Source organism: Ostrinia furnacalis, unplaced genomic scaffold (assembly GCF_004193835.3).
Source record: "Ostrinia furnacalis isolate ACB-3 unplaced genomic scaffold, ASM419383v2 OfSCF1234, whole genome shotgun sequence".
NCBI classification, from domain to species: Eukaryota; Metazoa; Arthropoda; class Insecta; order Lepidoptera; family Crambidae; genus Ostrinia; species Ostrinia furnacalis.
The window spans coordinates 378,048-392,364 of NW_021131473.1; the positions used below are offsets into that span (position 1 = coordinate 378,048).

General features: G+C 42.4%; 2 protein-coding genes across 2 annotated transcripts in view; both read right to left on the bottom strand.

The window, feature by feature from the left end:
• Positions 1-2,735: 2,735 nt before the first annotated feature.
• Positions 2,736-3,431, bottom strand: LOC114351998 (U4/U6 small nuclear ribonucleoprotein Prp4-like). The gene is made up of 2 exons (XM_028303404.1): positions 3,327-3,431; positions 2,736-2,851 (listed from the first exon to the last, which is right to left on the bottom strand). The coding sequence occupies exons 1-2, from the start codon at positions 3,429-3,431 to the stop codon at positions 2,756-2,758; spliced, it is 201 nt and encodes a 66-aa protein (XP_028159205.1). The 3' UTR covers positions 2,736-2,755.
• A 2,173-nt stretch (positions 3,432-5,604) lies between these two features.
• The window catches only part of LOC114351997 (Inositol 1,4,5,-trisphosphate receptor), a gene marked incomplete at its 5' end in the record, with an annotated part of 45,118 nt that continues 36,405 nt past the window's right edge, over positions 5,605-14,317 (bottom strand). Inside the window, 7 exons of the mRNA XM_028303403.1 lie at positions 5,605-5,963; positions 6,866-7,043; positions 7,682-7,846; positions 9,990-10,162; positions 11,172-11,294; positions 11,728-11,920; positions 13,802-13,939. Coding sequence (XP_028159204.1) covers positions 5,620-5,963; positions 6,866-7,043; positions 7,682-7,846; positions 9,990-10,162; positions 11,172-11,294; positions 11,728-11,920; positions 13,802-13,939 — 1,314 coding nt within the window. The remainder of the gene's footprint in view (positions 5,964-6,865; positions 7,044-7,681; positions 7,847-9,989; positions 10,163-11,171; positions 11,295-11,727; positions 11,921-13,801; positions 13,940-14,317) is intronic.

Here is a 14,317-nt window from a genome sequence, read left to right on the forward strand (position 1 = left end):
TTAAAATTAGACAAACATTGAAGATTTATGTACTTGGCTTCGTTTGTTTTGAGCTAAGACGTCATGTACTATGTATTTAACTTCGAAACTTTTCATAATCTTTCTCAAGGCTAAAAGTTTTCTCATACGACAGTGTACCAGTTGTTAGTTGCATTTTTAATTTAACTTACAGGCTAATTTGTATTTGGTAGTTAAATTAAGTAAGTAATAATTATATTATTATCATAATCAATATTTAAAATTATATAAAATTCTATGTAATGTCGTATTTCTTTAATATTATGAGTTGAACGCTCCAAGGACTTGGCAGATGCGCGGGCTGAAGTGGTTTTAGGAGCATTATCATTCGCCTGCGAGCGCCGCCAAATTGACTGTGAAATAGGCCCACGGAATGTAGCTGGTCAATAATCACGGCGGGATATTTTTTAGATGTTTCGAGAAAAAAATATTCAGTTTTAAACATCTCATTTTTTGCTAATATTTAATGTACCGACAATATTTTCGAACTCCGAACTCACAGTTGAAGGTGAGACATTATGAAAAATATTTCAATACTTCTTATAAAACAAATATTGCTACTTAATTTTTTGATAAATTGAAACACAAAGTATTTTAATCCAAAAAATAGATAATTCATTTATAATAGTAAGGAGTAAGGACCTATTTTACTTATTTTAATTGGTATAATAAAATATCGTCTTTTGGGCGGGGTCTTATCAAAGATTTGAGACAATATTTGGATTTCTAAATATCTATTTGTTTCACAAAATCCAGCCAGTATTAGAAAAATAAAAGAAAAGTACCTCTGGAACAAGAATATATCGGTAATGCACTCGAGGGACAGTGAATGAATAGTTTTACAGCGTTCCCCGATACTGCGGGTCGCGCCGGGGCGTGCGCCGGGGCTTCCCCGCGGGCCCTCGGCATCTGCGGGCTCCCATCATCGCTAGAGAGGGTATAACCATAACATATCGGGGCCCAAAACGGAGCCTCTGAAACGATTTACGATATACTTCATTTTACTTTGTACAATAATTTTGCTTGCGTCCTGGGGTTTTCAGGATATTTATATGATACGTTGGTATTGTCAACTTGAAGTTAGAGTTTTAATGCCTTTGTTAAATTTTAATAATTCTCCAATCAAACCAATGATAAGATAAGTCGTTTTATGAAATTCTACGTTGGCCTTAGCTTCATAATTTATTATTTGGCCAAGAACCATAGAGTTTGCACTCGCAATGCATTGTTGTCTATGGCATCGATCATCTTCAGCGGCAATCAATTAACGCCGCGCTCTATGGGATCCGGGCCGATACAAGATATTGGATTAGGGCGCTTTGTGTTCGGCGAAAAAAATCCGCTTCTACCCGTCAGCCTATTGTCTACGACATGATACAGGAAACCCAATACTGATATTCTTTGTTCAATATCACATCCAAGTAAAGCTAGTTTTTGTGATTGAACCAATCGTGGATCAACTTGGTTTAATAGGTATTACGGTGGGTACCGTAATACCTATTAAACCGGTTTAACGATGTACAGTCACGGAATGAAAAGGTTCGTCAGTTTTCAAATTGATTCCTTCAACGAATCGCGAGCACATAAATTACCTTTTGAAACTATGTTACAGAATAATCTCNTGTATTTTTCTGTTCCGATTTTTTTCCTTTTAGTCTGTAGATATCTTTAATGTCACTTCTATTAATTTTGCAGTCTATAGTCTCCGATAGGCAGAGCACCATATCTATCAAATCCTGTTTATTCTCATTATCCTTTCTGGGCACATTTTTCATCTCAAAGTTAGATTTTCGGCTCCCGATTTGCAGATCTTCCAGTTTTTCCTCGAGGAACCCAATATACTGCCTGTCTTCCTTAATGTGGTTTTCCATTAAGGCAATTTTCTTTTTAAAATCCTCATTTTGATCTGTTAAGTAAGCGATTGAACTTTGTATGCTCTGATTCGATTCCTTTATTTCCTTGAGAGTCAAATTAATGTCTGAAAGTTCTTTTTTTTGTGATGTTATAAAGAATGTGACTAGTTTTCTCATTTCCTCCTTAAAATCGTTGAATTGTTCACTCATTGTTTCATTAGACGGATCTCTATTTTCGCGCCTCTGTGAGCGTTGCGTTACAAAGTTAGGCGGCGTATTTTCTTCCTCCGCTATGCAGATAGACATGTCGCTGTCTACATCAACATTTGTGTTGTGTTTCGAAGCCATAATGAAGTACCAGGGCAACAGAAGTGAGCAGGTAGTAGAGTGACTAATGCGTGCGTAATGCGTTTGGGCGGAGACTGCGCAAGCGACTCACCGATTAGCAGCCGGGACTATGCGTCACGCAGTAGGCGCGGCGTCCGGTGTCACGAGTGACAAATCACGCGCAGCAGGGGCGTGACTAGAAACCGGAACGACGGGGCGCAGCAATAGCTCCTCAGTTGTTATGCGCTCCTATTATTGTAGACGAATTAAATTTCACTGATTTTAATTTATAATTGATTTTAAAATAATAACAGAGCACAAGGCACGTCAACACCTTTCGGTGGTCCGGGGGGAAGAGGAAGAGCTTTCAGGAGAGAGGTACTTCGAGCTGCCGGAGCAGTCGTCGCAGGTGGGGACCTGCTGTCACGAGGTCGCTTGGAGCCCGGAGGACACTCATNACGCCCTCTGCCCCATCTAGGGGACATAGGACCATAAGTCAAGTAAGTCAAGTCACTCTATCTATCTCAATCTTACTGCTGAACGAATTAATGTACTTACTAACTAAGCAAGTCCCTCAAACGGACTCTCCTCTCAGCCGGACCCTCACCGAAGAGGCACACCGGTTCACCGAGCTGACGAAGACTTCTGCGTACCTGTGATTAATAAAATATTACATGAAACTAAGATATTTTCATATTTGGCATTTTAGTCAATGTGATGTAAAAATTATGTCAGATACATAAATAAATAAATTAACTGCATTTGCTGCGCCAGAAAGACCTTGGAGTGGAGACCCAGTAATGACACCTGCAGCAGAGGAAGACCGCCTAACATGGACAGATATTATCTGGTAACATGCTGGAGTAAATGGATGCAAGTGGCCAGCGGCAGAAAAATCAGGCATGTACCTTGACTATCCGCGCCACAGTGACCAAAAAACTGTCAAAGCATAGAAATTTAAAACAATCATAACTCGAAAACTATCAAAAATTGCAGCCCATACATAGGGGTGATTCTGGTAGCCCTACTGAATTACTGATGCTCTACCTCTGAGCTTCAAGCTTAACACTACTTTTTGAAACACCCTGTATAGACATAAATAGGTTACAAAGTGCATGATTAACTTACCTCATCATCGTCAGTAGACACATTTAGCTGCCGAGCTTTGCGTCTCCGCTCGAATTCTTCGAGCAGTGCTTTTTTGTCACGAGACATCTCTTCTTCAAGCTCCATGTATTCTATAAATAAATCAAAGTTGTATTTGTAAGTATACTTATTTAATCACTAGCTGACCCGGCGAACTTCGTACCGCCTTAGCGTAGAGATTTTCTTAATATTTTTTTCCGTAAGAACCATCCTTGGACTTCCACAAACATTTAAAAAAAAGAATTATCGAAATCGGTTCAGCCGTTCACACGTGATGCCGTGACAACGCGAAACGGGTTTCATTTTTATATATATAGATATTCGATTTTGTACCATAGAAGTTCAATACTTCTAAGTGCTATCATATTTTATACAATAGGTGACAAGATAGAGAAATACAGATCACAATGCGACCTTAACGGNTTGACATGTCGCTGTCTACATCAACATTTGTGTTGTGTTTCGAAGCCATAATGAAGTACCAGGGCAACAGAAGTGAGCAGGTAGTAGAGTGACTAATGCGTGCGTAATGCGAATAAGTGATTTATTTATTTATTTATTTATTATTCAATCATCTTACAAGCTAACAGAATATATTCCAAAGCGCTTATAAGACTAATTGTACATAGGTTATCATCATGCATGTCAATATAATAATAGTTAATTCAATGTCAATATAATAATAATCAAGTCAATTAAATAAAACAATACGTTTAAATCAAATTACCGAATGTCAATAGAACAATTAAATTTCAAATTACAAGTAAATTATGAAAATAATGTCATAATAAAGTAGTAAATTAATAATCAATCAAATAAAATCAAAATAGAAACAATAAAATAATGTCAAATTGTCAATATGTATAAAAGTCGTTTAATTTAATCCAAAATTGATTTAAGAGATGTCCTAAACTATTTGCAAATAGATCGATTTCATAGTGCCGAGCAAGAATGTCCCCGATAATTCGTGATCTATCAACGCACAGCCCAAACCACTGATCGGGCTGAAATTATGAATAGATGTTATGACGTAGGCATCCGCTAAGAAAGGATTTTACGAAACTCCACCCCTAAGGGGGTAAAACGGGATCCACGAGTAAGAAGTCGCGGGTGGCCGCTGTAAGTCAAAAATATTTTTATTCAATTTTGACCACTGGTGGCACTTATGATTAAAATTTGTGATCAACTGCGCTTTCCTACTCTATGGTTGATCTCTCTATCTTACTTCGGCCATCGAAGTTCGACAAGTAGCTGATAACATGTTATGTTAATAACTAAACTTCGGTGGACGTTAGATATCTCGGTTGAACTTAAATTGACACCTTATTGGATATTTAGTTCGAACTTCGATACTTTGATGCAGTTCACTAGTGGTGGATATAGGCTATCTGTGCCTATAAACTTCACTGTGAGTTCTGAGGACAAACTTGGCATTTACTGGTTTAGTTTGAACTATTGTAGTTCAACGGTGATGTTGTCGGACTGGGTAACTCAAGATTCGGAGAACGCTAGTCGTCGCTGAACTATTATGGTTATATGGGTTCATAACTCAATGGAATTAGTAGTAATTTTATAATAGAAAAAACCCACTCGAAGTGTGAAATAACGCCATTATTATTTAGACACTTTTATACAGGAAGACTGGAACTGAACCCGCTATAGCTAATACGCGTATAGAGGAGGTCATTTTCTAATTATTGAACCTTACTTTCTATGGCTAAAGTTTTATAGTTTAGGAGATATGACAATTTTTATACTTGTTTCAGATTTTCCCGAAATTTGACCTAAAAACTGCTTAAATTTTTTTTCTCGCATNAAGAGCTTTCAGGAGAGAGGTACTTCGAGCTGCCGGAGCAGTCGTCGCAGGTGGGGACCTGCTGTCACGAGGTCGCTTGGAGCCCGGAGGACACTCATAAAGCTGTGTGGATCCGGCAGAGTGGAATAGGACTACTCACTCTTTTAGGGGATGACGTAGGAGGCGACTGAGAGAGAACTATGTGAACATCAGACCTCCCCAACTCGTCTGGCCAGAATGGGGAGTGTAGGCCAAATCCTACGTTGCAACCGGTGAATAAGATGGCAGTCTTCTGGCAGTAGAGACTAAATGACTTGATGATGATGACGTATCGTGGAAAACAATTGACTAATGTTGTCAGCTGGCCAATCTAGGATGCGCGAACGCACGTCAATTGTTAGACATCAACGCAATGGACTGATAATTTTCAAACCAGCCAATCTGAAAATCATTAGGGAGGCCTATGTTCGTTCATTTCAGTCAAATGACGTCCACTGCTGGAACCTTCCTAAGGTTTCTACAATGACCAGTTATGCACTCCTCGCATTCAGGCTTATGTTCAGCAGCGGATCCTGGGGCTGAAATGATGATGACGTCACTCACGAAGCTAGCAGGGGCGCGCAGGATGTCCCCGATGCCGCCGCCGTTCCGCAGCCCCTGGTTGAGGGTGGTGACGATGCACATGATGAGCGAGTCGCAGCTGCGCTCGCGCAGGTCGCCGCCCACCGACACGAAGCGCGAGCGCGAGCGCCGGCAGCTTTCAGGAGAGAGGTATTTCGAGCTGCCGGAGCAGTCGTCGGTGCCGAAACGAGGGTCGTCGTCGTCTGGAGATACGAAGACAGGTTAAAGCAGGGGTTCCCAATCTTTTCCATCTCGCTGCGCAGTTACAAATTTAGTATTTTGTCACAACGCCCTACTCTTTGAAAAAGATACAGTCGAAACTCGAAAGTAATAGGAACCTTTAATGATAGTTGATAGTTAAGTACGTAGATTGCAAAAAAAAAAAAAATATTTTTATAATATGAAACTAAAGCGCACACTTTGGAAACCCTAGGGTTAAAGCATTTCTTTTTACTTCAAATAGAGAAACACGAGTCTCAACGCAACACATCCAAAATGTCAAACCGTAAGTACATAAGTAACTCATATAAAAATTTGTTCAGACCCAAGTTACTCAGTCTTTCTGAGTTTATTCAAATGAAACTCGAAAGTTTATTTTTTTTAATGTTTTATTAGCTACTTTCGACGGTAGTTACATAAGTGACGTCACTATACATTAACGGTGAATCCTGCGATATGCTTAAGCCACGAAATTTCCCGTTGTTTTTCAAAGAGAAGGGTCGACGAGAGCGTTTACTGCCTTTGCCTAGTGAGTCTACCTATCATGTTTCAAAGCACTGTGATCAATAGATATTATCGGGTCTGCAAGTCACAGCACATCTGTCACAGGGTATGAATCGTTGTTCATAGATAACAAGGCGCCTGTCCTGTCACCAATCACTTCACATCCTGTCATGAGTCATTGCAGTTTCAATTTTATTTTTTGGTTCTGGAATAGGCTAAAAAAAAATCTAAAATATTTGTTCAGTTTAGACCACAAGTGGCACTTATGAGCCTAAGTAAGGTTAAAGACCATGCTGCCTAGTCATTGGTAATCTTCGTCTTGCTAGAAGGTTTATCTTCTTGGTATTTGTATCCAGGGTACATACAGTTATAAATCACTCACCATCGAGCCGATCTACGCTGACGAGGAAGTGGTCCCGGAAGAACATGTAGCCGACGATGGAAAACATGTAGACCAGCACCAGCGCCAGTACGGCCGTCAGTAGGATCGACCGCCCGTTGCGTGTCACTGAGCGCATTACGTTCAACAGGGTCTCTTCGCGGTACACAATGTCCAGAAGCTGGAACGGATATTAAACCGGTCTTAGTGAGCTGCCACACTGGCGGATTTCAAGCGTTTTCAAAGCGGAGCGGCGACGCAGCGAACACGCACAGTCTCCGCGGCGAACATGAGGCGAAAACGTTGCGCAACCGCGACGTCTCCGCCGCGTCACAGCTCCGCTTTGAAAACGCTTGCAATCCGCCAGTGTGGCAAGGCCATGCTGCGTTTCCACCAGAGCATGCGTGGATGCGTAGCGAGGGATGTGTTTGTAAAGAACCAATTAAATCGCTTCATTTATTTCGCCTCGGTAAATAAAGAAATCCTTGCGGAGTCTCTGGTGGAAACGTAGTCTTACAGTTAGAATACAGTCGAAAATGGGTACAGATGAAAATTACTACGCCTTCAGTACACAGCTGGCGCGACTGTACACATTTTGACAGCCGTGAGAGTGTCTTGATCCTACCATTTAGTTGTACTCTGCAAAATAACATTCACAACAGTTCTGCTATGGGAACCTAATATGCTTTTTACATGGTTGCCTCAAAATTTTTTCCAATAAGTTTTTATTAACTTCGAAAAATTATCGAGCTTACTAATAAGGATTTCCAACCCCTGTCTAAAGTATATCCCTACTGAAATTACATAAAATAAACTCACCAAAACGGAAAAGAAGAATGGATGACAACAGATTCCGAGGAAGCAGAAGACCAAGTAGACGCTATGGTAGAGAAGCTCCGGGTCGGTGAGCACGTGCCGCGTCGACTTCGACAGCGTGCCCTGGTTGCCCATTATGCTCACCAAGTGGATCCCCTTTACCACTATCTGCGGACCGAAAGAACGAATTACTATAAAGCCCGGTCTGTAAGCACGTAGAATTTTGTCCATTGACCCCAAGCTACCCATCCTTATCGCTCGCGCGTAATTATATTGCTGTCGCGACGGGCGCCCGCAGTGAGTGTGCGAGCGCAACAGCAATATAATTACGCGCGAGCGATAAGGATGGGTAACATATCTGCCCTGTAAATGCCTATTCACTGTCGCCTTGAAAAGACCCGGATTATAGTGTTCAGGAAAGACAGCAGCAGGCAGCGAATTCCAGTCCCTAGCTGTTCGCATTATAAGAGTAACCGAAACGCTTAGTAACTATGTCAAGAGTAGTCCAAATAGTTGACAATACAAGAGGAAAGTGATGCAGTTTCTCTCAAGGTGCCCTGGTTGCCCATTATGCTCACTAAATGGATCCCCTTTACTACTATCTGCGGACCGAAAGATCAGATTACTATAGTTATAATAACTGTGGTGGAAGGTTAAATCTGTTCAAAGTAGACCAGACATAAAGACAGTTTAAAATTCAAGAGGAAATTGATTAAGTTTCTAAACTTGAGATACATAGTCGCTTCCGATCAGCAGCTGACATTGTGTTCCAAGATGGCAACACAGTGCACCAAGTTACTTCTGCTTCATCCAACCACTGAAGGCTTCGTTAGTTTCAGAGGAAAGTAATATGTAAGTAAATAACTTCCACAGGTCACAATGATACACTAAAGATCAGTCAGGTCTAGAAAAGTCTTCGTGCTAGCGCGTGGGGAGAGTAAGCCAAATCCTCCGTTTTGCTTATGAGTAAATTGAAGAATACAGTGGAGATATGACCTGACGATGATGGCTTCCAGTGCAGGCCTGTGGGACGTTATGGTGGCTGTAGGTTTTTATTCTACATATTGAAACAATAAAATTTGTATTGGCTCGTTGATGTAATTCGTGTAATTCGAGAGAATCGAGTGACATTTTAGATGAAAAAAATTGACATAAGAAAAAACGAAGAAAAAGAAATATTCTTGCTGGCCAGTGCGCGCAGCCAAGGAGGCCGCCGTTGCGGCCGCAACAGTGGCCATACACGTTAGGGTTTGCATGATGGTTTTGACCGTACATGCTTAACCGACATGCAAACCCTAGCGTGTATGTTATAAAACTGTACAGTTATTGGTGCGTGTACATGCAACCTAACGAATATCAAAAAATATATTTTTGCCGCTCGGTTATGTTTGCGCACATGCATAACCGAGCGTGTGTGCGCCCGCTCATGCTTGCATGCACAGTTTTCTCTCAGTCTCCTATGGTCTGTGGCAGTGAATGGTGGTGAATATTTAAGACACTCATGTGTTCTCCCTGTTGCTAGAAATCTTAATGTTACTGCTAGGTTTGAGCTGTGCGTTGATAGATCACTATGTCAGTCAGTCAGTCACCTTTGAGTTAAATAAATTTAGATTGTATATGCAAACCCTAACGTGTATGTATGTGCTATAAATAACTCGGTTATACCTATTGGTTAAGCATGTACAGTCCTCTCATCTTAAGCTGAGAATTGCATTTGTGTGAGTGCACACCAATAGTGTAGAGTGGCAATCATGGTTTAAACCGGTTCATACTAGTTTATAGCAAGCGGCCTGAGGCGCGGCGCGTCCGCCACGCGTCACTTCCCTGCCGCTCACACACTTCACTTTACCCCCGGTACTGGTAGCAGATAGACGTGTAATTTTATGTGATTGTGTCCGAAATATTAGTGAAATGGTTCCTATTGTAAGTGAATTTCCTGTACGAAAACCATTAAGCAGCCAAGTGAAAGAAAATTTATGCAAATTGAATAATTATTAACACAGGCTCTGACTCATCAAAGTCATTAGACGAGAGTGAAGATGAAGATGCAATGAGCGGAGTAGAAGAGTTATAAGATTCAGTCATTATGAGGTCGAGAATTGGACAGTTGGTCACATTGTGTTTTATGGACTTCCATTTAATAAAACATTAATTTTATTTGTATGTGTTTTACTAACTGTACTTTTGGCGATCACTCACACAAATGCAATTCTCAGCTTAAGTTGATAGGACTGTACGGTCGTAACCATCATGCAAACCCTAACGTGTATGGCCACCGTTACTTTTGAAGATACACGCCGCGTGCACTCACCGTGAGCATGGCCAGGCCCCACAGCGTAGGCTCGGGCCCGGCGCAGTAGATGAGCCGCACTATGGCGGAGGCCAGCAGCGCGCGCACGCCCGACGAGCGCGGCAGCCACGTCACTAGCGCGGCGCCCACCACGCCCACGCACCACACCACTAGGGATAGGTGCTGGCCCAGCTCTGTGCGGGGAAAGGTCGCGTAAGTCATCTTCTTCTTCTAAGTCATTTTGCTCTTGAAAGAGCGGTTGATGTCACGTTGAGGCACTCACGTCTTCACGTAAGTGCTACTACATCACAGCGCGGGCGCCAGCAGTACTCCACGGTAATACTATCTAATACAGTATTCCAACTCGGCCATATTTTTTAAATAAATGTCAACAGCCGCGCGGTACGTCACGGTATGACAACATGCGAGAGGGCTGCCCACTTGCGGCTTACATCTGATGATCTGACTTAGAATTTCTATCTAGTTTTGTGAATTTATTTTGTGATTGTAATTTTTTATTTTATTTTGACAAACAAAATACTTTGTGAATGAAATAGGATAAAAATGAATGTTGTTTTGTGATTCGTAGATTTAATTAAAAAAATATATTTGTGTAAGATTTAGTAACAAATCTTATTTTGCGACCGTAAAATGTATGCGCCTCGACTGAGGCGTACAAAATGCTTGAATATTGTACAGGTGATCACGTTTCGTCCCTTTATTTATATGAAGTTACAATACTGTATTATAGTATTACCGTGGCTCAACGCTCTGTTACGGCGTTCTAAGGGCTTAGTGTGAATTTAGATCAAACGTCGCGTCGTCACTAGTGTGTGTCAAAAAAATCTATGAAGATTTTAGTTCTTGAAAGTATCCGCTAGGGTCGCTGTACAATTCGTCATACATTTAATGTAATTTTTTACGCAGTCACTCGTTGATGTAAACTCACACTAATCCCTCTAGTGCCAACGCTACTTGACATGAAAATATCCACATTCTAGCAACACAATATGGCGCTATCTAGCACTATCAGTAGCGTCTATGACTAAAGACTAAATCGCTTTATTACCAAAAGTTTACAGTACACACTATTTGTGAGACAAAAGGAATAGATCTAGTTTGAGATAGAGGATATTCACATAGATTAACTTATAAAAATAAATTCATATTGGAGTAACATAAACAAAACAATTTTATACTCACTGGGATTTTCGTCTTGAAACGGGTAAAAGAAAGCTACGATTACGTTGATAAGAACGGCGAAATTGAACAATATATTGCTCCAGAGTGACATGTAGGACGACACCCAGAACAGAAATGGTTGCCCTGAAACAAAAACACAAAATAAGGATTTGTAACCAAGCTGTTCGAGAGAGCCCCGTATGAGGCACCTAGGGGGAGTCCTTTGTGTGGCAACCAGCTGTGTTGCAGCTAAGGGGAGACCTATGAATTGCGCTAACCATGGATTATCATCTGATGGAACATGTTGTCGAGGCGGCTGAAGTTGCTGCCGTGTCTGTGTCAGGGAGCCCTGCCCTGTGTGGCTAGGGGGAGTCCCGCGTGGCTAGGGAGAGCCCCGTGTGGCTAGGGCGAGCCCCGTGTGGCCAGGGGGAGCCACGTGTGGCAGCTAGGGGGAGCCTCGTGTAGCAGCTAGGAGGAGCCCCGTGTGGCAGGTAGGGGAATCCCCGTGTGGCTAGGGCGAGCCCCGTGTGGCTAGGGGGAGCCCCGTGTGGCTAGACGGAGCCCCGTGTGCACTCACCGCGCAACTTCTTCTGCCACTTCATCTCGTGGAACAGGTTGTCGAGGCGGTTGAAGAAGTCGGCCACCTTGCTGCCCTGGTCGTCGCGCTCGGCGCTCTGCAGCACGCGGTGCTTACTGTCGGCCGGCAGATACTCGCAGATCTCCGGGATAGGGAACACTATCTGTTCCATACTCCGGTCAGTGCGCACTATCTGGTGGGGAGAATACGGATATTAGAGTTCAACGCTATTTTTGACAAGTATGTCTACCTCGGACAAACGATTCAGCCAGGTATGTTTACATGTGTAACTTATTTCAAGCCCGCCATTCACGGACAGCTCAAGGAGTTAGCCAGTAATAAGCATACACGGACCGCTCTTGCAGTCTTAGTCAATGAGGGCTATCGTTTTTATACTTAACAGTTGGCACCCCTGGCGATTGACAGGACCTTACTCTACAGTGGCGCCATCTTGATGAGTGCAAATGCGATAGTCCTCCTACCACTTTAGCGCTCACCAGTTGGTGCCACTGTCTTCGCTACTAGCAAGTGACAGGACCTTACTCTACAGTGGCGCTAAACGATAGCCCTCATTGCTCGCAGTCACAACTGCTCCAGCTGTTTCGTGTAGTTTACTGCTACTGAGTGAGCGCGTGCGTACTTGTTGCATCTCTTTTGTTTTTTGTTGTATAAATTCGATAGGTCTTGTGCTAAATACTTCTCGCGACCTCCACTTGCTCCAACGTCAATATTATAAAGAGATAAGTTTTGATTATGTTTGTATTGAATACATTCTAAAACTACTGGATCTTTCACCATTAGATCCTACCTGTATTTTTTCTGACGAACATAGGTTCTACCATAAAGTTCACCAGGCACGGTAATACTATCTATACAGTATTCCAACTCGGCCATATTTTTGAAATAAATGTCAACAGCCCCGCGGTACGTCACGGTATGACAACATGCGATAGGGCTGCTCACCTACAGTACCCATTCTAATTACATCTGTCTACTTTTGTGATTGTAATTTTGTATTTAGACAAACAAAATACTTTGTGAATGGAATAGGATAAAAATGCGTGTTGTTTTGTGATTAGTAGATTTAATAAAAAAAAAAATACTGAAATAATTTTGAATCTACTAATCATAATGAGTATTTAATGACCTGTTACTTTAATTTCAGGCGGGTGAAATCGTTGCAAAAGCTGGTTTTATACAATATACAAATTTTCATTTCAAATCAAACTGACTGAAAATGACCATTTTTGACAGTTAATGACTAGTTTTTGACAAATGTGACTGTAAATGACGGTCAGTCAAATTCAATCACCTTAGTCATTTTCAACATTAGGCTATCGACGTCCGTTCGGCACATTCGCGACGCCCCTAATTTTTTCATCTCGACCACGTCCCGAGATTTGAAATTCGAAGGAAAGCTCGCGTTTCGTCGGTTTATATGAAGTTACAATACTGTATGATATTATTACCGTGCCTCAGGCACATAACGACCGGTCTTGCGCTAAATGCTTCCCGCGTCCAATCTCAGTCGGTATCTTGTGTTACATAACAGCAATGATATTATATAAAAATAAAATCAGATATGTTATAAGCGCTCGCGCTGTGAATACTCAAATACGTCCCAATTGGGACGTCTTGTGTTTAGTCTTCGTGTGGCCTGCGTCGTGCGCAATCGCGTGCGTACCACACCGTAAGTTCCTGTGTTCTTACCAAAATAAATAAAAAATGCCATCGTGTGTGTTTCGAAAGTGTACCAATTATGACTCTAAAGTAAACAAAATACAAGGGATCTCTTACCACATGTGATTATGCAAAATTATTTAGTATTTATATTTTCAATTATTTATGCAAACAATCAAGACGCCATGCGCCATGTTCAAGTTAAGAAAGAGAAAGCGATCTTGTTTTGAGGTTAGAGCGATAAGGATGCGTGCGCTGCCGACATAGATTAGTTAGTGCAGAATCGTTAAAACTATAGCTATCTCTTTCATTTGCGTGCTATTTCGTATCTTTTGTTTCACTTATCAGTTACNAGTTCTATAATATCATTGCATAACAGGCAGTGTAAAGTTACCTCTATCTGCGCCGTGTGAGTACGGTAGTACTGCAGGGCGGGCGCGTTGTGGCCGGCGGGAGAGGCGCGCACCAGCGCCGCCAGCTCCTTGTTGTGGCCGGCCAGCTGGTGGCACAGGATGTAGATGTTGTGGCCCACCTGGGGACACAACACTTTGAGTTAAAGCCCGGTTCGTGAGCATCCTTTTTTTTTTTTTGGGACGCGCGCTGGTAGCTTGAGGAGCTTTTCCAGCTTCACCGGGCAGAGTGGCGAGTACAGAAGGCACTCTAGCCGTTTGGCGATCGTCGGTGCGCGTGCCGACGAGGCCGAGTGTGGGCTTGTTGTTGAGGCCCAGGCTCGTCCGCGTCGGTCGCAGACCGACGTTCGCGATCGGGCCGTATCGAGCGCATAAGGCGCCCGATCAGTGGCGAACCCAACTAGAGGGTTGCCCACCGCGGTGTTGGACCAAAGTCCAGCCTACGGCGGGCTCACTCTAGTGGGCCCGATCGAGGGGACTACGGACGCGGCCTGAGGGCG